Source organism: Gopherus flavomarginatus, chromosome 2 (assembly GCF_025201925.1).
Source record: "Gopherus flavomarginatus isolate rGopFla2 chromosome 2, rGopFla2.mat.asm, whole genome shotgun sequence".
NCBI classification, from domain to species: domain Eukaryota; kingdom Metazoa; phylum Chordata; order Testudines; family Testudinidae; genus Gopherus; species Gopherus flavomarginatus.
In genome coordinates, this window is record NC_066618.1 from 152,308,094 (window position 1) to 152,330,272 (window position 22,179).

Genomic DNA, 22,179 nt, shown 5'->3' on the forward strand with positions numbered 1-22,179 from the left:
CAGCTCCACTGAGAATAGGAGAACAGCACCCCCTGGTGGGGGCCAGGGTTTGTCAGACTTCTCTGCCTGATTTAGTTCAATAGAAGTGAAGGTGTTTCTCGTGTTCCTACATTGCACAACCAGCAGCGTGAACAGATGCATGGTCCCCTGGGATTGCATGTGGGGCTCAGGCCTGCAGCCTTGAATTCTGCCGCTCAGTGGAGCTGGTCTTGTGTATACAGATGAGACTGGATATGCACAGCCCAGGAGGTACATTGGACTGGGTCTACCTACACATCACAACTACATTTCCTGGTGGGGAGAGCCAAAGCCTGAGTCCAGTGGAGCACTGCGAGGTCATACTCAGGTCACGGCTATACATATGCCAGGACTATGCACTCCAGAACTCTGCAGCACACCTGTATATTGGCTTCACTTCTTGTTTACTCCAGTTAGGAGAATGGACAGAGGCAGTTGATGCTAAGTCTGCCAATGCAACCTCTTCAGGCACCTGGATGTCTGTTTCCAGAGGTTCAGGAGGGAATTCAGTCCGATGCTGCACCTATCGCATTGTTCTACTCTTCTCTGCTTCACCACCTCCCAGCACCATGAATTCTGAAACGATGAGGGAGATGCAGTGGGGTTTGTTCTACCCCTGGGAAATCCAGTCTCCCCCCAGCAAAGCAGAGCCCCCAAAATCTGAACCAATATTGCAGTTTATTTTTTTTTTTTTAAAAAAAGCTCTGTACAAAATAGGGTAAAATCATTTCAGAGAGATCCTAATAATGTGTAAAGCGAAGAGACAATATAGTTAAGGGGGTAAAAACCCAGTAATTACAACCAGTCCTATGTACAGAAAGTGAGAGCTGTGTTAAAACAGACAGGTGGGGATATGCTGGAGAGTTCTTTGCTCTAGCAGTGGCTATGGCAAGAAGCAGCATGAATCTGTGGGTCATTGTTCCCATCTAAAAAGACAAGGGAGACAGTTTGATGGTTCAAAGAAGGCTCCGGTTCCCATGGAAGCACAAGAGTAGCAATCTCCATCTGCCTGAGAGACCCTAAGAGCCCAGGTTTGGAGAGGCAGGTGTCCATGATTCATACAAGGTGTTCTGAGAAATCCCACTGATGTCGCTGGCAGGGGAGAGATGCAGTCATGCCACTCGCTGAAACAAATGGCTAGTCTCATGGTGGGACGAAGAGCTCCTGAAGAGCGCCCTGCTCCGCCCATGTGGCACGTCAATCTCCTTGCTTCACAAGGACATCAGACAAGTCCTCTACCCCCTCCAGCATCAGATTCTGAAAAGGAGAGGAAACCGATTAGTTCTACAAGCCAGACTCTTCCCACCAGAGACCACCATAGCCAGCCCACAGGAAAGCTGTTACTGACAGGTTACAACGGCACGAGTAGTCGAACTAGTCATAAGCCTCGTCTGCCCTGACTTCCAGCTTTGTACCTAGAACCGTCCCTAGGTGGAACCATCTTAGAGTCACTGCCAAAAAGCCAACTTGCTTATTTCTTATCAGTACATAGGAAACAATTAAAAACCCCACAACACAGAAGTGATGTTCAAAGCAAAGTGCAGGGTCTGAGCTAAGCCACCAGAAGACAGGATGAAAGGCCAAATTCAAACCTTAAATCAAGACTAATGTGTTCGTTTCTGGATTAATAACCACTTCAAAGAGGACGCAGGAGTAAGCAGAGAGCCTCCAACAAGGACTTGAAGATGGGATTGATCAGCAAAGAAAGCTACAGCTTGGAAGTCAGAAAGCATAGGCATGAAAAGAGAATTGCAAAATTCAAGCTGAGTTAGCCCTTGCAAAGGAAATTAAAGCAGTAAAAAAAGTTCTTTGGTCATAAAAAAAAAACCCAAGAAGAAAGGAGGGGTTGCTATGAAGCATCTGAGGAGTGAAGTTCTGGAACAGCCTCCCAAGGGGAACAGTGGGAGGAAAAAACCTACCTGGCTTCAAGACTGATCTTGTTAAGTTTATGGAGGAGGTGGCCTGAGGGTGCTGCCTACAATGGCACGTAGCCAATCTGTGACTGCGAGCAGCAAATATCCCCAGCGGCCAGTGATGGAACACTAGCTGGAGTGGGCTCTGAGCTACTGCAGAGAATTCTTTCCCAGGTGTCTGGGTGGTGGGCGTTACCCACATAGAACTTTTGGACCCAGCACCCCACCTCTTTCACTGACTGCTCCCTGCAGGCCCGGTGGGATTCATCGGAGTTGCCCAGCATTACACGCAGACACTGTGCTCACCTTTTCATTTGCCAAGTGCAAGAGGCAGGCAAAGGCCAGTGGCACAGAGAGGTTCTGAGCCATCACGGAAGGTAGTCTGCAAAAACAGCCAAAGGGAGGGAGGTGGTTACATAGACAGCAGGAGCCTACATATTAGACACCAGTGATGGGGCATACCGGTGAGCCAGCGGAGGCTGGTTAAGTGAGTGACAGATCCTTCACCACTCTCCAGCTTTTCCTGTTTCTCACTAAGGAGACCAAAACCTCTCACCTTGATGGCCTCACCTGGGCCGAGGGGTGAGCAGACTCTTTGATCGACATTCAGCAACCAGAGCTGGAGATCAAGCTATCCCCAGCTGCAGCAGATGGGAGAACTTCACACTGCAGCCAAGACATTCAGGGTATGCTACACTGCCATGAAGCACCCGCGGCTGGCCCATGGCTCAGCCTCAGGGGCTATAAAATGGCAGTGTGGACCTTTGGACTCAGCCCAAGCTCTGGGATCTGGGCGGAGGGAGGGTCCCAGAACCCAGCTTCCAGCCTGATTCCGTCAGCTGACATGGGGCAGCTGCAGATGTTACATTGCAGTGTACATATACCCACCTCGGAGGCCACTCCCTGTTCAGACTGACACCCCCTCGGTGTAAAACCCAAGCGCAACATTATCCCACCACGGGGCAGATGGAGTTAGTAGGGAATACCCAGGATTCATCCAGAGGCTTGCAGCCATGGCACAGCAGGCCCTCTCTAGGAGGGGTCTCTATCCCCACGTACCTGTGAAGTAGATCTTTTGTGATGCCACTGAAGACCTTCTTGCCTGCTAGCGTTACAGAGTCAATCTCCTTCTCTGCGACTTCATTCTGCTTCAGCAAAGGGAGGAAAGGAAGATAGTTAGACACAGGCAGGTCACGGTGCTTACCGGGACTACGCCAGGAAAGCCTCACCCCAGGAGTCCAGGTCTTTGCTTTCCCAGACATGAGCAACCCAAAGATACACCATAAAGGAGTCTCACACAGCTCCTTCTGAAAGGTGCCATCTTCTCTCCTAAGGCTGCCAGGGACAGTCTGGCCCCTTGAGGAGCCACGTGCATTGATCTGAAGCCCTCCCTGGGCCAAATCAGCATGAGAGAAAGGGACCAAAGCCAAGAGCCTGGCCGTGGAGCTCCTACACTGAACACGACAACTCTGGCAGTGCAGGCAGGGTCGCGCTGAATGGGCTACTTTACCCAACATTCAGGATCCCCCAGGGCTTGGTAAGGTGCCTGCTAGTAGCACCACAGAGACACCTTGGCTGGGAATGCAGTGGAATCAGCCAGCCAGGTCACTAGGGTGCAGAGGGAGGCCTGAGAAGGGGCTGTCAAGCTGGTACGCAGGTGGGTGGCCAGCCAGGGATGGCTGCTTTGGGTTCTCCTTGCACTCACCTCTGCCCCAACCTGGTCCTTCTGCACATCAGTCAGGAGGTCCCACATGGTCCGTTTTAGCCTCTTCATGTCCATCTTTTTGGCCGTCTTTGCATAATGAATTTCTATCTTATTCACCTTAAGGTAGATATGCAGGGTGAGAAGGGTGGTGAGAAAGGGGGGAGGGATAGCTCAGTGGTTTGAGCATTGGCCTGCTAAACCTAGGATTGAGTGTTCAATCCTTGAGGGGCCATTTAGGGATCTGGGGCAAAAAATCTGTCAGGGGCAGTAATTGGTCCTGCTAGTGAAGGCAGGGGACTGGACTCGATGACCTTCCAGCTCTACGAGATAGATAGGTATATCTCTATATTAAAAAGCAGCAGCATCCCCAGACAAGCAGAATTGTGTCAAACTGACCAGAGAGCTGAGTCCAGCAGGATCCCCTCTCTGGGCGGTTTGGAGGGCATGATGCCACCGGATGGAGCACGGCAACCAGTTAGTCCCTGTGCCTCAGCATGCCGGCCCATTCCGAACACGGCCCCCAGGCCTAGGCAGCGAGGCCTGAAGGAAGCCTGCTCCATCCCATAGAGACCTTTCCTTCCATGGGCCTCCTGCAGCTGGAGCTTCAGACTAGCTCCTCCCCTCCCCTGCACTGGCCAGCAGCTTGCTACAGGAGCACACAGGGGGCTTCACTGCTCTCCAGGGCTCCAACCCACCCTGCAAGCTCAGGACTAACCCCGAAGGTACTCGGTCACATACCAGCTGGGGCCGCACAGGAAGCAGGCCATTTCTTACCTTCTGTGGCTCAGCAACAAGATTGGACTCGCCATACGTCGTGATGTCAACCCCAAGGGCCCTGCTGAGCTCAAACTGATCTGTTCCCCTCACGGTCAGTTCAAAGGGCCCACCCTGGCCCATGAAGTCAATGGGGTCGAGGTCATCATCGCTATCAGCAGCCTGAGCAGATATTGGGGGAAAAGGGAGACACCTCATGCAGATGCCGTAGTCCGTCTCCTCCCTGCAAATCCCAACAGGAACATGCAGGTTTCTCCATCCCACACCACAGCTCAAATATCCCGCCCCCCACACCCCCGGTGAACCATCTACACCCCAGCACCAAAGCAGCACATGTTTTCCAGAGCTGGGAAATGCAAAGGGATGCCCGATTGCCCACCACAGGGGGCGTGACTGAATATGCGGCACAGGGTCTCCGAGGGCACTGAAGCAAGTCCATGGCATTTTTAAAGAGCCATGGCAGAGCACTTGGAACAGGATCCTGAAACAGCTGGGAAGCGACTGGAGGCCTTGGAGGATGTGACAATTGTGCTGTGAGCCGAGGGTCCGCACACACGGGAGGCTATGGGAGGGGCGGCGGGGGCCCGGCCCAGGGTTTCAGCAGATGGAGAGAGACACATTTGCAAACATAGGAGCTGGCTAGTTCAGAGTCAGCATGGTTCCAAGGTTAGCGAGCGTGGAGCGATGAGGAGGCTCTTGCTGCCTAGAGAAAGGTTACAACTGTGTCACTAGCAAGAGTCAGCTGCTATTTCACTAGTGAAATCCGGTAAACACGGGGCTTTGTTAGCGCCTGGTTCAGTCCCTCACAAGCAAGCAGCTGCCAAAGCCTGTCCACTCAGTTCCACTCGTGGCACTGCAGGGACCACATTTGGGTTGGTCAGAGCAGGCAGGCCTGTGGGGTGCTGGAGGCCGCTCTCCCAGGCAGATCTTTCCAGCTGGAGAGAGAGATGGTATTTTTCACCAGACAGTACACAGCCAAGTGACACCCCTACCCCACCTACCTTCAGTGCAGGACAGAAGTTGGAGGTGTCATTGGGGTTGTTATAATCATACTCTCCAATCTCATCCTCTTGGTCAGACGAGCTGCTCTGAAGAGCCTTCCTCCACAGCTGCCGAGACAAGGCCAAGGGGGAGAAAAGGACACAGAGATCCTGAGCACTGCCCAGACTAGCATCCAGACAGCCATATTCCCTTTCTCCTAGGCCTATGGCACTCCTCTTCCTTCCCAGGTCCATCCCAGCCCTCCTCCATTTATCCCTCTGCCCTCCCCTCCCCTCCTCCTCGTGCACAGGTTGGGGAGCACAGCACGCCTGGTATCAACAAGGCATCAGGTTTAACCAGATGAGTCCTTAGCGGACTCTCTCCTGCCGGAGGAGTGTTCAGTGACTGCACCATGGGAGTCCTGCAGCCCACAGCCCAGCGGGCAGGGCGGAAGAACCCAGCGGGGTCAGGAAGGGACTGTACCTTGATAGCTGGTTTGAGGGAGAGTCGGATGATATTGTCAGGGTCATAGTGGAAGTCTTCAGGGAGAGTGGTGCTCTTCTTGTTCTGGTTGTCAAGAGTTGATTTGGCCAGAGTTGTCGCTGCCTGTTCAAAGTCCAAGTCAACACCATATTATACCAGAGTTCCTGCCACCCTGAGGGCCAATCCTAGCCTAATACACCAGGGAGCTGTTTCAAAGAACTCCCTTGCTTGCCAGGGCATGGGAGCTCCGAGTTCCACACAGCACTGGAGCAAGCACACAGAGTTTGGAAGTGGGTCCTCAGAGCTCCATGTTCCAGAGAAGAGAGTGGGGGATATTCAAGAGGACGCTCAATGCATCAGCAGCAGCAGAGAGCAAATGGGAAGACAACCAGCCTGGGGCTGGCACTACAGTGCCTCGACATGCTTGAGCTATGGGTCTCATCTTGACAAGTAACTATGGGAAAAGGCACCGTTTCACTTGACAGACCTGCCCCCCGTTTATTCAGTCAGACTTGTTCACTTTAGTGACTACAATATGCTTCTAATCCAGATTATTCTTGGGAGTCTCAAAAAATGAACAGCTCTGGGATAGCAAGATGGAAACTAGGCTAGCACCCCCACTGTACAGATGTTAGCTGTGTGCCACTGGCAGCTGTGCATACTGCCCTCGTTGACCCCTGGGCAGCTCCCTGCCTGCAGCAGCATAAGCCAGGAAGAATCCAGAATGACTTCCAGAATACAGGGCTAGCAGAGAAAGTCTCTATTGTCATTTGGTCTGGAGTGAGGAACACCCCCACGGATGGACCTCCAGGGCTGATTTTAGAGTCCAGTTCACTGCAGAACTCCATTTTTAAAAATCTGTTAATGGCTTGTACTAAAGACACTCCTCACGTCGCAGAGGAGGGAGCAGAAAACAGCCAGGCCCCCGTGACAACCCAGTACATACCCTAGTTTTACGGAAACGCGTCGTGAAGTCAATATCTTCATCAAAGTTGAGTTCAAAGACTTTCTTTATGTTCCTCTTCCTGCCCCCATTCTCAGCACCCCTGTCCACTGCAGAAAGGGAGGATATGGTCAGTGCTCAGCACTTTGGGGGAGAAGAATCAAGTGCTGCTAGGCTTACTTCTCAGACACTGTTCCTAGCCTACTTGGAAAGGACCTCAAATCACCCACACCCAGGTATTCTTGAGCTAAAGGAAAGGAAGATGGTATGTGCTCCGCTTTGTCAGTGAAGCTTTTCTGTGAACTACCAGAGGCACTGGAGTTTTCATTCTAGATTTAGTATTTTAAAGGACTGTTTGTCTTTCTAAAGAAGCACAAGCAGAAAATGCAGTTGAACTTTGTTGTGTTGGAGGGAGGTTGCAGGCTAAACTGTCATCCCCTATGACTGCACTAGGACAGGACCTAGCTAGTATTCTATTAGATCGATATATTACCCCTCACCCCACACCAAGCTAGACTCCTCCCCTAGGCAGAGAGCACTACTCCTAAACTGGCTGGAGAAGCGACTGGAGAGTAGTGCACAGTCGTCTCTACCCGGATTGTCACTACTCAGTGGCTAGAAAGCCACCTGTCTCTAGGCACACCGGAAGTTTATGATAATTGGATCCACTTTCTGAACTGCATCCTACAAATACATACGTTTATGGTGAGGCTTAAAGCGCCAGTGCTCTGGGCCGGCCCACATCAACATGGTGCGGGGGCTGAAGTAGGAATACTCTCCAGGTTTCACAGAGAGATGGAGGCACATGGTCCCGATGTCTCCCTCCGCAAGGGGAATCACATCCTTACTGAAAGAGGACCCCCCCAAAATCAGTTATAATCCATGCAAAAAACCACCACCACCACCACCACCACACACTATAGTAGCCCTGGGGCTAGCCAGTATGTGCATGCATCACTGTTGGATGGCATCAGTCCTATTCAGATGTGGGTCTTTTCCCCATCCGGTGGCTAATCTGCAAACAGTATAAAACCCTTAACACAAACAACCCTTGATCTTAAGCAGGTGGGGAGCCGTGGCTTCTAATCCCTATACCTCTTATTCACTGTCTTGGTGTTGGTTGTAGAGGCACACACAAAAATAATACAAGTTAGTTGACTTGCCAACAGGGGTTCTGGGATTTGGGGAGCAGATGGCGATTTGCCATGTTGCTCCTTAAGGAGGTACAGGATAAGCAGCTGAATAAGGGTGATTTCCCTAGCTTCATTCCCTTTTGTCTCATTCCATCCCACCCCAATAGATGCCCACCACAGATGGTGGAAGGCGGTTTTACATTCCTCTTTCTGAAGTCTGCGGGGGTAAGAGCAGGTGTTTTGGCTCTAGCCAAGGGAACGGTTTGGGCACATTGCAGTCCCTGCCACAGACGTTTGGGGCTGTCAACTCCCAGCTACAAAAACATCTCTGGACATGGTGGTCAAATGGTTGATGCAGGGTAAGGATGCCCTTCAGAGGTGTTTTACACGGGCTCAGGGACTGGTGGCCAACAGACTGAAGTGGCTTGAACTGAAGTAACAAATACTCTGGTGTGACACACAGTCCAGTTCTAACCTTCATTAACAAAGCTCAACCACCTGAATGTCTTCAGCACTGATGGTTCCGGTGATTCACAGCTGGGATGATTAGGGTGGGGGACTGGGAGGAATTTAAAACCATTTTAATTGCATTTGACATTTAAACAGCGTTGGGAGACCCTTTAGATAGCTGTGCCGCTTACTTTTAACCTGGAGAACATATTGGATGGATGCGGGCCTGATTGGATCATTAACTGGGATCCTAGTTTTCCATGATGATTAAAAAAAAAAAATCTCCAATAAAAAAACGCAAACAAAAACTACACAAAGCCGTGTCTTTCTGCAATTAAAATGAAACACTGAACTTTAGTTTCCCTAGCTACCCTGAGGTATCAGTTGAACACAATATTTTAGAATCCCGTTATCCATCTCTCTGTATTAACCAAACCACCAGCTGCCTGAGCCTCACCACTGTCGGTTCGGTTAATACCGAGAGCCAGTCAATGAACACACGGATAAATGAGGTTCTACTGTGTTTTTTTTTTTTTCTTCATTTTAAAGATTCTCTGTAAAAGCACAAATTCTGTGTTTTTCCGTGGTGAACGGATTTCTAGGATTTCTGGTCACCAAGTCCCATTTCTGTCTCTCGGCGTGGGAAAGAAAAGATTAGAGTTAGAATCCTATAACGAGAAGTTGGACCATTAGTCTGCTTGGTTCACGGATACCACCTGCACAGAAAGCAAGCTCTGCTTGTAAACTTCATTGCCTCAGGAAACCTACTATCAAAACACTGCTGTTCGACATGGCAATCTTGAGCTGGAGGCTGTGGCTAGGTGGCAAACCCCAGCTGCAGACCAAAGCACTACCACGTACCTCATGCTCTCACGCACCATCCTGCAGGCCTCCCGCTTGTCTGAGAACTCCCCAACATCCCCTGCTACCGTCCTATCTGGCATGTCTGCATCAAAGTCATCCTCCACTAGGGCATCAGCACAGTCTTCAGGGTCACAATCCGCCTCTGCGTTGATATCAAAGACTTGGTCGCTTTTCTTAAATCTATCCAGCAGAGCAGACACTGACTGCAGAACAGAAAGAGCGGGTTACTCACTCACAGAAAGGATTCAATACCAAACCCTGGGCCTCCAAGGCAAAATAAGACACCTATGCAGGACTTAACACATTTACTCCAGAATATAAACCCTACTCTGGCCCTAGTACTCGGACTAACTAAAAACCTGAAGGGGATTGGTTATCCAGAGAATGGGCACTTCAGAGAAACCCACATCCAGGTAACCTGCTCATCCTTGGAGCCTTAGTCCTGTAGATTAAATGCTATAGGACATCAACCTCAGGGAACAGAGAAGGAAAAGAAATTGTTAAGAAACTGAAGAACTAAACTCAAGTGATGGCTCCTGAATGGAGCATATCCTCAGGCACATGCAGGCCATTTGAGCCCGGAGTACATCACCCTCCTCCCAATCTAGAAGGACAAGAATTGATCCCATCTTGTACTCAGTATGTGTTTTCTCAGTACCTCAAGATGCAAGAGAAATCAACCTCTCCGCTCCACACCAATGGGTGCGGATTACAATAATCCTAGGGAATCCTTTCGCAAAGGCCCGGGCCTTAATAAGATGTCTGAATGGCATGTATTTCTCCAGAGATGTCCCTTCAAATAGTTTTGAACCCCTATTTTCTGTTTAAAAGTAGGTCAAATGCTTGAGTTAGTCCCAGAATTCTAGTTGCTAAGATGCACCGCAGGGAAATACTGCAAACCACTTCCCTGTCCTGTTCCGGCAGAATAGCACCGACCCTGCAGAACAAGTCTCCCTTTCCTCTCCAGCCTGCAGAGAGATCTTTGACAGAGGCAGCTGAGCACACTGGGAACAACTCCCATACCATGCACTGCACTGACCTAATATGAGCAGCTTGCTAACAGACCTACCTCATTATGGGAGTCACTGTCCCAGTGAGAAATCTGGAAGCCACTCAATGTAGGGCAGATGGGGCGCTGTTCGATGCACTGCAGTAGGATAGCTAGAGACCACGAAACAAGTAAGGAGATATTAAGAACAGGGTTAACTGATCAGCAATTAACCTAAACAACCATCATCAAACAACCTTGATTTGTACTACTGCTGAGATGACCATACCTCAAATATGGATGAGCATTTCAGAATACACGCACGGGGGCTGAAGGTTGGAGAAGAAAGCTATTGCCCCACTGCTGAGTGATTAACCCAGGAAATAAATGCCTGAAGCCACACTCTGTTTACTTTCCCCCTATACTGGCCATGATTTTATGGTTTAAACCTAAAAAGCAGCAGGAACCAAGAAACCTACCCTAAAATACATGCCACGCATCAAACATAGGAACATCTCCCCCTAAGCAATACATGCACGACAGCACCAAAGAGTTAACAGGGGGAGGAGGTGGGGCAGAATTAGATAACTGAAGCAAGAATGAGGTCAGCTGAGACCAAAATGTTAAGATGATCCAACCAGCGAAGGGAACATAGTGCCTGTTTCACTAAGAGATAATGAGCATAAGAACTTTATTAGGGGGTTAGGTGGGATGAAATGGGAGCCTGTAGGAGTCCAGAGTTCACAGTTATTACTTGCACCTACACTTCAGGTCTGCCACCTTCACAGGAGTAGAGCTCGGGGACTCCAATGTCTCAGAAGATGGGAGAGGCGTGACTTTGGAATCCAACAGGAGCTCACAGCGATAGCTGTGGGTGTGCAGGGTGCTGAGAAAGATGCCAACTGTGCTGCACTCATCAAAGGAGGCTGCTGTCTTCTGGAACATGGGATCGACCTGCACATGGACACAAAGCGAGAAGAATCAAGGAACAAAGGCAGAGAGAAAACAGATGATGGATGGACACAAGACCCCATCACAGAGAAGCTCTAAATAGAGACATGAGCTTCACACTCACACTTGGGTTAACTAGTGCTGAGTTGTCTTGCTGTAGAATTTGAAGCACACCAGTATGGGACGGGCAGGGTGGAGACAGTTGAGAGACTTGCTATGACAGTAGAGTGCAGAGATAGGCAAGAGGAAAGCATATGAATGCTACAGCCTGACTCAAGATTGCCATGTTGAGAAGAGGAGTTACATGGGGGTGAGGAAGGAGAAGTGTCTATCTGGTTCAGGGTTGAGTAGAACAATTGCTACATGAAGACTCCAGGGCAGTATTCCCCACCTCACTTCTGCGATCTGCCTCAGAGACGTTTATGTTATTCAGGTTCTGTTCGATTGTTTTGTACGAGTGCTTCTTCTTTGTCTGGAGCTTCTTGGCAGCTTCAGTACCGGCAGCAGCTCCATCTATAAAAAGGAGAATTACTGCAGAGGCTGTCTCTAGAGCCATGTAGCTACCAATGGTGGGGGTCTGACTCTTCTTGAAAAGTGGTGAGTTGAGAGTACATCAAACATAGACCCGACCCACTCATTCCTTTCTAAATCTCTGCCTCCTCTTCTATTCCCTCAGGCCTTGGGCGTGTGTTTGGCTTTTACCCTACACACTCATCAGGAGTTACCATAAAAATCAGTGAGCAGGTTCAAGAGTTTTGAAAAATCTCCTCAGAATTATTACAAAAATAATTCTAGGTTTATTTAAAAATCTGATCGCAAAAGGCAGTACTCAAACCCACTGGGCAGATGCTGCAGAGACGCAGACAAGAAAATTTCCTTGGATGCACAGAATCCAGCTCCATCCTCCATAAAATCTCTTCCCATTTAGATTAGTTTGTGAGAATTAACACACTCTTCTTGCACGCGCTGGTGAGAATATCATCTCTGATTTCACACAGTGCAGCCCCACATCAGCTGACAGTGTAGGAACTAAGTGACATGAGTCCCTGGGCTCAGCTGAAGCTGCTTCAGTGTAACAGAGCCAGCATTTTGTCTGCCAGTGAACAGAGGACTGATAGTACAATACCTAGCTCCCGATTTCCTTGCTCACCCAGACCAACACAAGGAGAAGACAAGTTCTGGACTTCACTAGCCATTACTGACTAGGGAACACAGGCCTAGACAAGTGAGAAACCAAGGTCCCTTCAACTGATCAATTTAACCCCAAAATAGCCATATAGTACCTACTCATAGCAAAGCCTTCAGTACACTAAACGAAAGCAGGGAGCACAAACCAGACTGGATCAGCACTAGACATTTGGGGAAATCCTTTAAATTATCTCTTATTCAACTGCATTTAGATGCCTAAACTAACAGGGAATGAGAAACCCATGTCATTCGGCCAATCCCTTACTGCCCATGTAATGGGAAGCTGAAAAAGACATTGCTCTAGCATGTTCGTGCAATCTGGATTCATCCAGTTTGCTTAGGAATATAGGTTTACCATAAATAGATCAGACCATTAGTCCATATGGCTCAATATGCTACTTCCATCTGTGGCCAATACCTGCACACAAAACTGTCCCATAATGCACCTGACCAATGATACGATGCTGATGATCACAGTGTGCGTGGGAAATCTGGGGCAGTGAATGTATCCTAAGGATTAGATTCCATTATTTTGATTTTAGCTTGTATGACTACAAAAGTTACTGGGCATAAAATTATCCATATTGGGTATGTCTGGATTCCCAGCAATGGGAAGTTATATAAAATTAGCTAAAGGCTGTTTCCTTTTGTTGACTAATTTGTCTTTCAACGGGACATTCTGCTTTTGTAGCACAAGACAGGAGGAAGACAAGGGGGTGCTTCCTCTTACGATTCTGAATCTCTCAGTCAGGCCACTCTGCCAAAATAAGTAACCCAAGTACTCACACGCAGCTCAGAGAAGGGAGAAAGGTCTAGCAGGCTGAGCATAGTACTTTAGAGTCAGGAGATCTGGGTTCTAATCCCATCTCTGTCATTGATTTACTGTGTGAATTTATGCAGTTACTTCCCTCCATCTCCCCATCCCTAAAAAAGGGCCTGGAAATCTACAGATACTGTGCAAGCATAAGGTTGTTATATGGGGGTCCTGCACCAGTATTGGGAGTTATGACTGTTCCAACTCCCTTGATTAGTACATCAAAGTAAAAGCAGCAAGCAGCATACCTGCACCCTGGCTGTCCACATCCTTTGTGGCGGCTGAGTCTTTTCCCAACCCTCCAAGAACCTTGTATACATCTGCATGGACAGCATCCACTCTCACCGCATAGATCTTTGTGCTGGCATCCAGGGTGCCGGCCGCTATCTGTGAAACAGACCAAACAGAACACATAATCAGAAAGGATCTAATCTCACTGGAATAAGTTGCTTTCAGAGGAAGCAAACACTAAATGTGAGCTGCAGGACTGAAATCTCAGTGAGAACATTTATTTTTATATTCCCGATGTGACTGGAGACCAGCAAAAAGCTAAAGTAGAATTTGCCAAGGTGAGATGTACAAGAGTGGCCATGTTGCTGGATAAAGTTCATGTTCCATTCCATCAGCACGACTGGAGATGGATTCCATTTGTAAAAAGGATATTTTATGAGCATGAATCACCGCAATGCATTTCTGCTCAGCCACACTGGGCTCTTCCAACCTTTTTCCTTCCACAAAAGGCAGCTCTTCAGTAATATCACTGTGGAGCCTATGGAATTTGTTTCTCATCCACCCTATGTGCTACTGCTGTGACCCATTCTATGGAACTGAATGCCACAGACCTCTTTTTCAGCAGGAGCTTCATACATGGAGGTCAAACTTAGTTACAGTCAGGCCACCATTACCCTATGACTCAGCCATGCTGGAACTCTGCATTTGGTGCTGTTCTCCCACCTCCCAGAGCTCACCTATCTTGCACAGCTCATTTTAGCTAAAAGTTACAGAAGCCTGATTCCCCCACTTTCAAAACTGATTCCCCCACTTTCAAAACGGAAAGTTAGAGCTCCATCTCCTGCCAGCGCCAGCGGGTCCAGCTCAGCTTTGCTTTGAGGATTCTCAGTGACGATCTATCTTCGTAGTATCTATCTGCAACTGAGTCCAACTTTATTGTATGTTGTCATCAAAAGTTTCATTAATTAACTGCTTCTCCTTGTCCCTCTTCTGCCCTGTTACAATTTCACCCCCTGCTACCAGAGACAGTTTCACTGCTGTACTGAATTCTACCCAGATTTTTTACCCTGTAGTGCCCTTCAGCAAATATCAGCTCTTATCCTAAGCCCAGCTCCCTAAACCCACCTGATGCTTTGAAAAGATTGGGGAGGTGTGGCGGGTTGATGCTTCCCAGGGGTACCCAGGGCACATCTACCGCCCGTCCTTAGCACAAGGAACCCTTGCCAGTACCTGCTATGGGTCAGTCCCTCAACACCATCGGCATCTGGCAACATAAGAACAGAAATACTGGGTCAGACCAAATGTCCATCTAGCCCAGTATCCTGTCTTCTGACAGTGGACAATGCCAGGTGCTTCAGAGGAAATGAACAGAACAGGGCAAGTATCAAACAGAGGCATCTCCTGTCGCCCAGTACCAGCTTCTGGCACTCCAAGAGCATGGAGTTGCGTCTCTGACCATCTTGGCAAATAGCCATTGATGAACCTATCCTCTATGAACTTATCTAGTTCTTCTTTGAACCCTGTTATCCTCTTGGCCTTCACAATATCTCCTGGCAACATGTTTCACAGGTTGATTGTGAGCTGTGTGAAGAAATACTTTCTTTCATTTGTTTTAAAGCTGCTGCCTATTAATTTCATCTGGCAACCCCTGGTTCTCGCCTAATGTAAAAGTTCGTCAATCTTTCCACACCACTCATGATTTTATAGGCCTTTATCATATCCCCTTTAGTCATGTCTCTTCCAATCTGATCAGTCCCAGTCTTTTTAAACTCTCCTTATACAGAAGCTGTTCCATACCCCTAATCATTTTTGTTGCCCTTCTCTGTACCTTTCCCAATTCTAAGATATCTTTTTTGAGATACAGCAACCAGAACTGCAAACAGTATTCAAGATGTGGGAGTACCCCGGGTTTATACAGTGGCATGAGGATATTTACTATCTTATCTATCCATACCTTTCCTAGCAGTTCCTAACACTGTTAGCTTTTTTGACCACCCAAGCCTAGCAGAGCCCTCAGAAAAAGAGCAGTGCAGAGAAAATCACCAGGGAGGCCTTTACTGAAGCCTTCTTTGTAATCTACATTTTGCTTCCAGAACACTCGTGCAGACTCCCAGCAACATGGCTTGTGGAGTCTGACATCTGCCCTGGCAGGCAAGTATCTTACCGTTACCAGCAAGCAGGAATGCCCACAGGAAAGCACAATGCCCACATCCAGATCTGGACTCCGTTCTGCCAGTGACTTGCCTCTAGACAAAGCACTCCCCCCGTTCCTCAGGCTCGCCCTGCAGAGTGGGGCTAAGCGCATCTGCCCACCTTTACAAAGCACTTGGAGATCAGAGGAAAGAAAGCACTCAAAATACAAAGTACTATTCTCAGGGTCACCAGACCCCCTGCTATTTAAATCATGACTGAGAATCCCCTACCCACACCTTGTCCACTTAGCCCAAGTGAATATTCTGCTGGGCTCCCTCTAAAGAAAACTGTTCCTCCTTTTGTCTCCTCCCATCATATCGCTGGTTCCCTCCCTGCTGTCCATCTACTCCAGTCTAATTCACTCCGCCTTCAAGTCTCTGACCAAACTTCTTTCGGTATGGCCTTGCTCTATTGCTGGCCTCTAATGTCAAAATAAGGACTTCAGGAAACCTTGCAAGCCTTTCCTTGATAAATGAACCCTGGCTTCTGTGGGCTTAATTCTGCTTGATTATACCAGTGCAGAAATCTCACTGATTTCACTGGTGTAACAGAGGAGAATTTGGCCCCATCAAATTCTATTAGGAGTTACTGTCCAGTCATTTCCATTAGCTGTCCTAATCAGGAACAGCAGAGGAGTTCCCGTCCAGTGTTCCCTCTAATTTTTTATGTCCATGTGTGGGATGAATTTTCCTATGTGCACCAATATGGAGGTGATGTGTGGCGGGGTGGGTCCAAAGGGTTTGGAGTCTGGAAGGGGGCTCAGGCAGAGGGTTGGAGTGCTGGATGGGGGGGCGGGGAAGAGGGGGTTGGGGTGCAGGAGGGGCAGAGTGTTGGGGAGCGGGGGTATGTGGGTTCCGACTGAGGATGCAGGCTCTGGGGTGGGGCTGGGGATGAAGGGTTTGGGGTGCAGGCTGCCTCAGGGCTGCGGCAGGGAAAGAGGACTCCCCCTAGCCCTCTCTTGACACAGCAGCTCTGGGTGGGGTGAGAGGCACCTCTCCCCGGCCGTGGCAGCTCCGGCAGAGCTGAGCTGGGGGAGAGATGCCTCTCCCAACCTGCACCGCCCTTGAAAGCCTGCTGCACGGCCATGTAGCTTAGAGGGAACTTGGTTCCTGTCTGCCTGCATTATGTCCATTTGAGGTGAGGCCGGAATTAACAAGAGGCCTCTCTGCTCCAGGAGGGAACAAGAGGCAGAGCACTGCACCAAGCGGGCAACAGCCATCCATCTCACCTTGAAGTTGGTCAGTTCGGAGTCCTTCTGTTTGAGTATCTCTGCCATGTAGTCTATGAGATGCAGGCCAAACGCATTCTTCGTGGTGATTCTCTGAAACACAGCACATAGGCAGCTTCTATTATTGGAAAATCATGTCTTTCAATCCACAGTGACACGAGCAACTCTTGGTGGGGAATCTCATCAACAGAGGGTCTTTGGAAATCGTTCTAGGCTCGACACTGTTCAACATTGTCATCAATGATCAGAAAAATATAAAATCACAGCTGATAAAAATAGACAGATGGCACAAAGTTGGCAGAGGTAAATAATGAGGATGACAGGGCAGTCACACAGTGAACTGTATACATTGGCAGGCTGGGCCTATTCAAACAAACTGTGTCTTAATGCAGATCCTTTCCAGCAACCAGTTATTCTCCATTTTCTAGTTGTGCATTTGATTGTTCCTTCCTACTTTGCTGGTCTTTATTGAATTTCATCTTGTTGACTTCAGTCCAATTCATCAAGGTCATTTTGAATTCTAATCCTGACCTCCAGCCTGCAAGTATGGCCTATATTTTTTGTTGACCTTCCACGTATGACCTTCCATTTGGCCATACTGAAGTGTTTGTTTGCTTTTACCCAGCATAGCCAGCAATCCAGATCCCTCTGCAGTGACCTGTCATGTTCATTATTTACCACTCCCCCAATCTTTGAGTTATATGCAAACTATCAGTAATGATTTTATTTCTTTCAGGACACTAATAAAATATGTTAAATAGCGTATGGCCAAGAACCAATCCCAGCAGAACCTCATTAGAAACACCCCCACTCGATGATGGTTTTGGTCTGATAAACACACGCATCCCCGCAGGTCAGCACCCATATGTACCTCCATTTACCTGTTTGATATGATCCTGTCTGACTGCACAGAATCAAATCAAAGGAGATTGTTAGAGATGAAGCAAAGAGAAAACAAAATATGAGAGATACAGCTCCTTAAGGGAACAGTGAGGGGAGCTATTAACCGGGGATTGCCTGATAATATTTACTCTTTCCAGACCTGAACCTAGGAAGATGATGGAGAAGGGGAACTGAATATTGGCTAGGGAAGATGGGAGGGATTGAGCGGGTTATCAGCAGCAAGTGGAGCTGCCCCTCTGACAGACATAGAAACTGCAGCAAGCATGCGGTCTCTCTCAACCCAGAGGTGAAGGTAATGAATATCATATATGCTTTAGCCAAGCTATTTTCCTCAATATAAGGGGAACTTGGTGAAACATAACAGCCTGTGATAATCTAGATCTTAAGATGTTTATAGAAAACTTTGTTTGACAGTATTCTGTCTGGCAAGAAATCACATAAGAACAGCTATAGTGGGTCAGATCAAAGGTCCATCCAGTCCAGTATCCTGTCTACCGATAGTAGCCAATGCCAGGTGCCCCAGAGGGAGTGAACCTAACAGGTAATGATCAAGTGATCTCTCTCCTGCCATCCATCTCCACCCTCTGACAAACAGAGGCTAGGGACACCTTCCTTACCCATCCTGGCTAATAGCCATTAATGGACTTAACCTCCATAAATTTATCTAGTTCTCTTTTAAACCTTGTTATAGTCCTAGCCTTCACAACCTCCTCAGGCAAGGAGTTATCACTCATCAGTAGTTGTGGTTGTGAAATCCTCATTTCTTTATTGTTTTATTTTTATGGTCCCCACTTCTCTGTTATTTGTTTGTATGGTTTCTATCTGTTACATAATTAATTTTGCTAGGTATAAATTAATTAAGGTGGTGTGGTATGATTGGTTAGAGAATTTTGTTATTGGTTAGTAAAATTTTAGTAAAAATGATTAGTTACGATACAGCCAAGCAAGACTCAAGTTTCACTATATAAACTGGGGTCCAAAAGAAAGTTCTTTGAGAATCAACTCCAGGACACAGCCCCAAGAACAGAGCTGCCAGACCTCACCACTCTGCCAATGACACTGCGCAGAAACTGGAGTCCCCAGATGACCTGATCCCGACTGGCCATCAAGAAAAGTTCATCTGTCTTATTGGGAATGGTGAGCATTGTACATGTAGCCTGTGCATTCTGTTTTGGCGATTGTTAATAAAGAGAAGTAGGATATTACTATGTAAGGCTCTTTCACTCTTAGAAGACCCCACAAACCCACAAAAGATTAAGCCCTGCATCCAGAGGGAATGGGTGTTTGCCCAGAGCAGAGGAGTAGAGCCCGGAGCCCGCGGAGAAGTAGAGTTAGAGCGCCTAAATTAAGAGGGTTATGCCCTGAGCCCTAGGAACTAAGTAGAGGTGGGTGCCCTACATGTGCAAGTGACAGTGAATTTTGTGCGGGTAACACATGGGCTTTACACTAGTTTATTTGTACTGTTATAGCACCTAGGAGCCCTAGCCACGGGTCAGGGCTCCGTTGTGCTTGAAGATGCACAAAAAGACAGTCCCTGCTTTGAAGCTTAAAACTTTGTGCTTATTACTGAAGGCTGCATTCTTCACTTCCAGGCTTAAACTTGGGAGTTATTGAGTCTGTTGCTAAACAGCCCAGAAACGACAGCCTTGAGCATATGCCTAAGAGTCCCAAACTTCACCATCCCCAGCAGGCTGCACAATGTCCTTTTTTGCGTTGTGTTTGGGTGTGATCTGCATGTGCAGAATTGCTCCACTTGAAGAAATGACTTTCTTCAAAGTCGGCTTATTGTGCTACATGCAGAACTACTTTCACTTACGTTCTCTGTTGACAGCTTGATGCAGGTGGAGTAGTGATCTGAAATCTGGGTGTTTGTCAGTTTCGGGATCACAGGCAAGGAGGTTTCTGCTGGCCTAAAGAAACAAGCAAGAACCTTTGCTTTAGAGAGCACAGCCCATAGAGAGCTCCCGCAGAGAGCTCCTGCCTGGATAACAATGCAGGAAAAAGCAGCTGTAACTTAGAAACGCCTCCTCACCCTGACTCCCTGGCCTTTCGCACAGCTCCAGCCATATACTTACCCACCCTCACTGAGTCTGGTACTAACACAGCCCAGGGCACTTCCCACAGGCAATAATCAAACGTGAATAGAGCTGCTTCATAAGTCACTCTGACCTGCTGGAAGGGGACTGCACAGAGAGGGGCGAATCAGTGCTGCTGAGCTGCAGATCGATGACCCTGGAGCGTCGGCGCTGCTTCCGTTCCTGTTCGTCGTCGTTCCCCGGGAAGCTGGCTAGCACCGGGGTGTTCGAGCTGCTGACATGCTGCCGCTTAGTGCTGGGGGACACAAACACGCTGTCGGAGGAGGCGCTCTGGCTGCGACCAGTGGGCTGGGGCGCTGACGTGTTCATCTTCACTGCAGAGGGAGAGCAGAGAAATATAGAGAAGGCAGGTGATGAGCTAAAGAGATGTTAACCTCAGCCCCCAGCCAGCGCCCCACTAACCACCCCGGGACAGCTACTCCCTCCCCACTCCTGGGATCCCCCCTCAGTGCCCCGCTCAGCCCCCAGCCAGCGCCCCACTAACCACCCCGGGACAGCTACTCCCTCCCCACTCCTGGGATCCCCCCCAGTGTCCTCCTGAGCCCCCCGGCCAGCGCCCCACTAACCACCCCGGGACAGCTACTCCCTCCCCACTCCTGGGATCCCCCCCAGTGCCCCCCTCAGCCCCCAGCCAGCGCCCCACTAACCACCCTGGGACAGCTACTCCCTCCCCACTCCTGGGATCCCCCCTCAGTGCCCCCCTCAGCCCCCAGCCAGCGCCCCACTAACCACCCCAGGACAGCTACTCCCTCCCCACTCCTGGGATCCCCCCTCAGTGCCCCCCTCAGCCCCCAGCCAGCGCCCCACTAACCACCCCGGGACAGCTACTCCCCCTGCTCCTGGGATCCCCCCCAGTGCCCCCCCTCAGCCCCCAGCCAGCGCCCCAGTGACCGCCCCGGGACAGCTCCTGGGAGCCCCCCCCGCGTCAGGCCAGCGGGAGTGACCCGGCGGCCCGGCCCGTCACGCCCCCGCAGGACCCGGCTGCTCCGAACCGCGCTTGCTGGGGGCGGGGCCTCCCCCCGTTCGTTGCCGCGCGCCCGGCCCGTCACTCACCGGCCCGGCCGACTTCCTCCGCTTCCCGGTTTGAATCGGCCCGCGCGGACACTGCGCAGGCGCAGGCGGATGACGTAAAGCGACTGGGGGAGAGTGAGCGGCTACGGGGGCCGAGAGGCGGCGGGGGCCGGGGCCCCTTTCCGAGTGCCTGAGCCAGGGCGGGGTCGCCTTGGTTACAGCGGGGCGGCCCCGGGCCTGGCCACAGCGCGGGGCAGGCGAGGCTGCGGGGCGGGAGCGAGGGGCAGCGGCAGAGCTGGGTGGGGAGCCCGGGGCGGGGCGGGGCGGGGCGGGAGCGAGGGGCACCGCAGGGCTGAGGTGGGAGCCCGGGGTTGGGATCTCGGGGGCTGCGGGGCAGGATTGAGGGACGTGCCGCGCTCTGGCTGTGGGAGGCTTGTACAGCCCCTGCCTGCAGCTGGCTCGCCCCGGCCAGTGTCACAGGTCGGGTCCCCTGTCCAGGGTGCACGCAGACGCTCCAACCCCTTCTCTAGCGGGTTGTGTTTTCTTAAACAGACACCAGCCTAATCCTCAGCTACTGAGGGACACTCTCTGCTCAGTGACAAATTTTGCTTTCCACGACCAAATGTCTAAACTTTTCATGAGTGATGTAACTGAATACTTGGAGTCTAATATCTAAGCCGGGGTAGGCAACCTATGGCACAGGTGTCAAAGGCGGCACATGAGCTGATTTTTCAGTGGCACTCACACTGCCCAGGTCCTGGCCACCGGTCCAGGGGGGCTCTGCATTTTAATCTAATTTTAAATGAAGCTGCTTAAACATTTTAAAAACCTTATTTAGTTTACGTACAACAATAGTTTAGTTCTACATTATAGACTTATAGAAAGAGACCTTCTAAAAATGTTAATATATTACTAGCAAGCAAAGCCTTACATCAAAGTGAATAAAAGAAGACTTGGCACACAGCTTTTGAAAGGTTGCCGACCTGTAATCTAAACTGTATTGTTAAATGTATTCACCTACATTTGGGCTGTTGCTGACTGTGTACTCTATGTAGCATGTGACTTTAAAAACAAACTTTGTATTTGTGGATAATCTAAGCACTCTGGCATAACCCTAGGTAACTCGGAAAGGTGGTAGACCACAAGTGTCAATGAAGCCCTCCTGTTGTAGGCCTCAAGGAATCAATGTTCCTCCATGTTAAAACACTTTGTGTCACCTAGTGTAACCTAATATGTTAAGAACTGTAAAATGTAGTGTTAGCAGTTAGTTTTCGGTTGTAACAGCCAGTTCTCTGCTGTAATACATTAAAGC

At 49.4% G+C, this 22,179-nt stretch overlaps 1 protein-coding gene across 2 annotated transcripts; it reads right to left on the minus strand.

The window, feature by feature from the left end:
* Positions 1-679: 679 nt before the first annotated feature.
* On the minus strand, positions 680-20,975 carry NCAPH (non-SMC condensin I complex subunit H). Of its 2 annotated transcripts, XM_050937439.1 has the most exons (18): positions 20,910-20,975; positions 19,930-20,170; positions 19,577-19,670; positions 16,858-16,950; positions 13,454-13,592; positions 11,595-11,716; positions 11,017-11,206; positions 10,334-10,425; positions 9,262-9,467; positions 7,516-7,664; positions 6,821-6,927; positions 5,875-5,997; positions 5,412-5,519; positions 4,411-4,572; positions 3,637-3,753; positions 2,991-3,079; positions 2,238-2,313; positions 680-1,275 (listed from the first exon to the last, which is right to left on the minus strand). In XM_050937439.1, the coding sequence occupies exons 2-18, from the start codon at positions 20,163-20,165 to the stop codon at positions 1,216-1,218; spliced, it is 2,163 nt and encodes a 720-aa protein (XP_050793396.1). In that variant the 5' UTR covers positions 20,166-20,170; positions 20,910-20,975; the 3' UTR covers positions 680-1,215. The 2 variants fall into 2 exon arrangements, with proteins under 2 accessions (XP_050793396.1, XP_050793397.1); XM_050937440.1 differs by lacking the exon at positions 20,910-20,975 and having other exon boundaries at positions 2,991-3,076; positions 19,930-20,260.
* Between the last annotated feature and the right edge of the window lie 1,204 nt (positions 20,976-22,179).

What these genes read in the sequence shown, in the direction of transcription:
- NCAPH (XM_050937439.1), bottom strand. Translation starts at nt 20,165, where the DNA reads ATGAACACGTCAGCGCCCCAGCCCACTGGTCGCAGCCAGAGCGCCTCC. An exon ending in TTGTTGCTGAGCCACAGAAG is followed by an intron (nt 3,754 to 4,410) that starts GTAAGAAATGGC and finishes ATCTACCTTAAG; the next exon opens with GTGAATAAGATAGAAATTCA. An exon ending in TGCACTTGGCAAATGAAAAG is followed by an intron (nt 1,276 to 2,237) that starts GTGAGCACAGTG and finishes TCTCCTTTTCAG; the next exon opens with AATCTGATGCTGGAGGGGGT.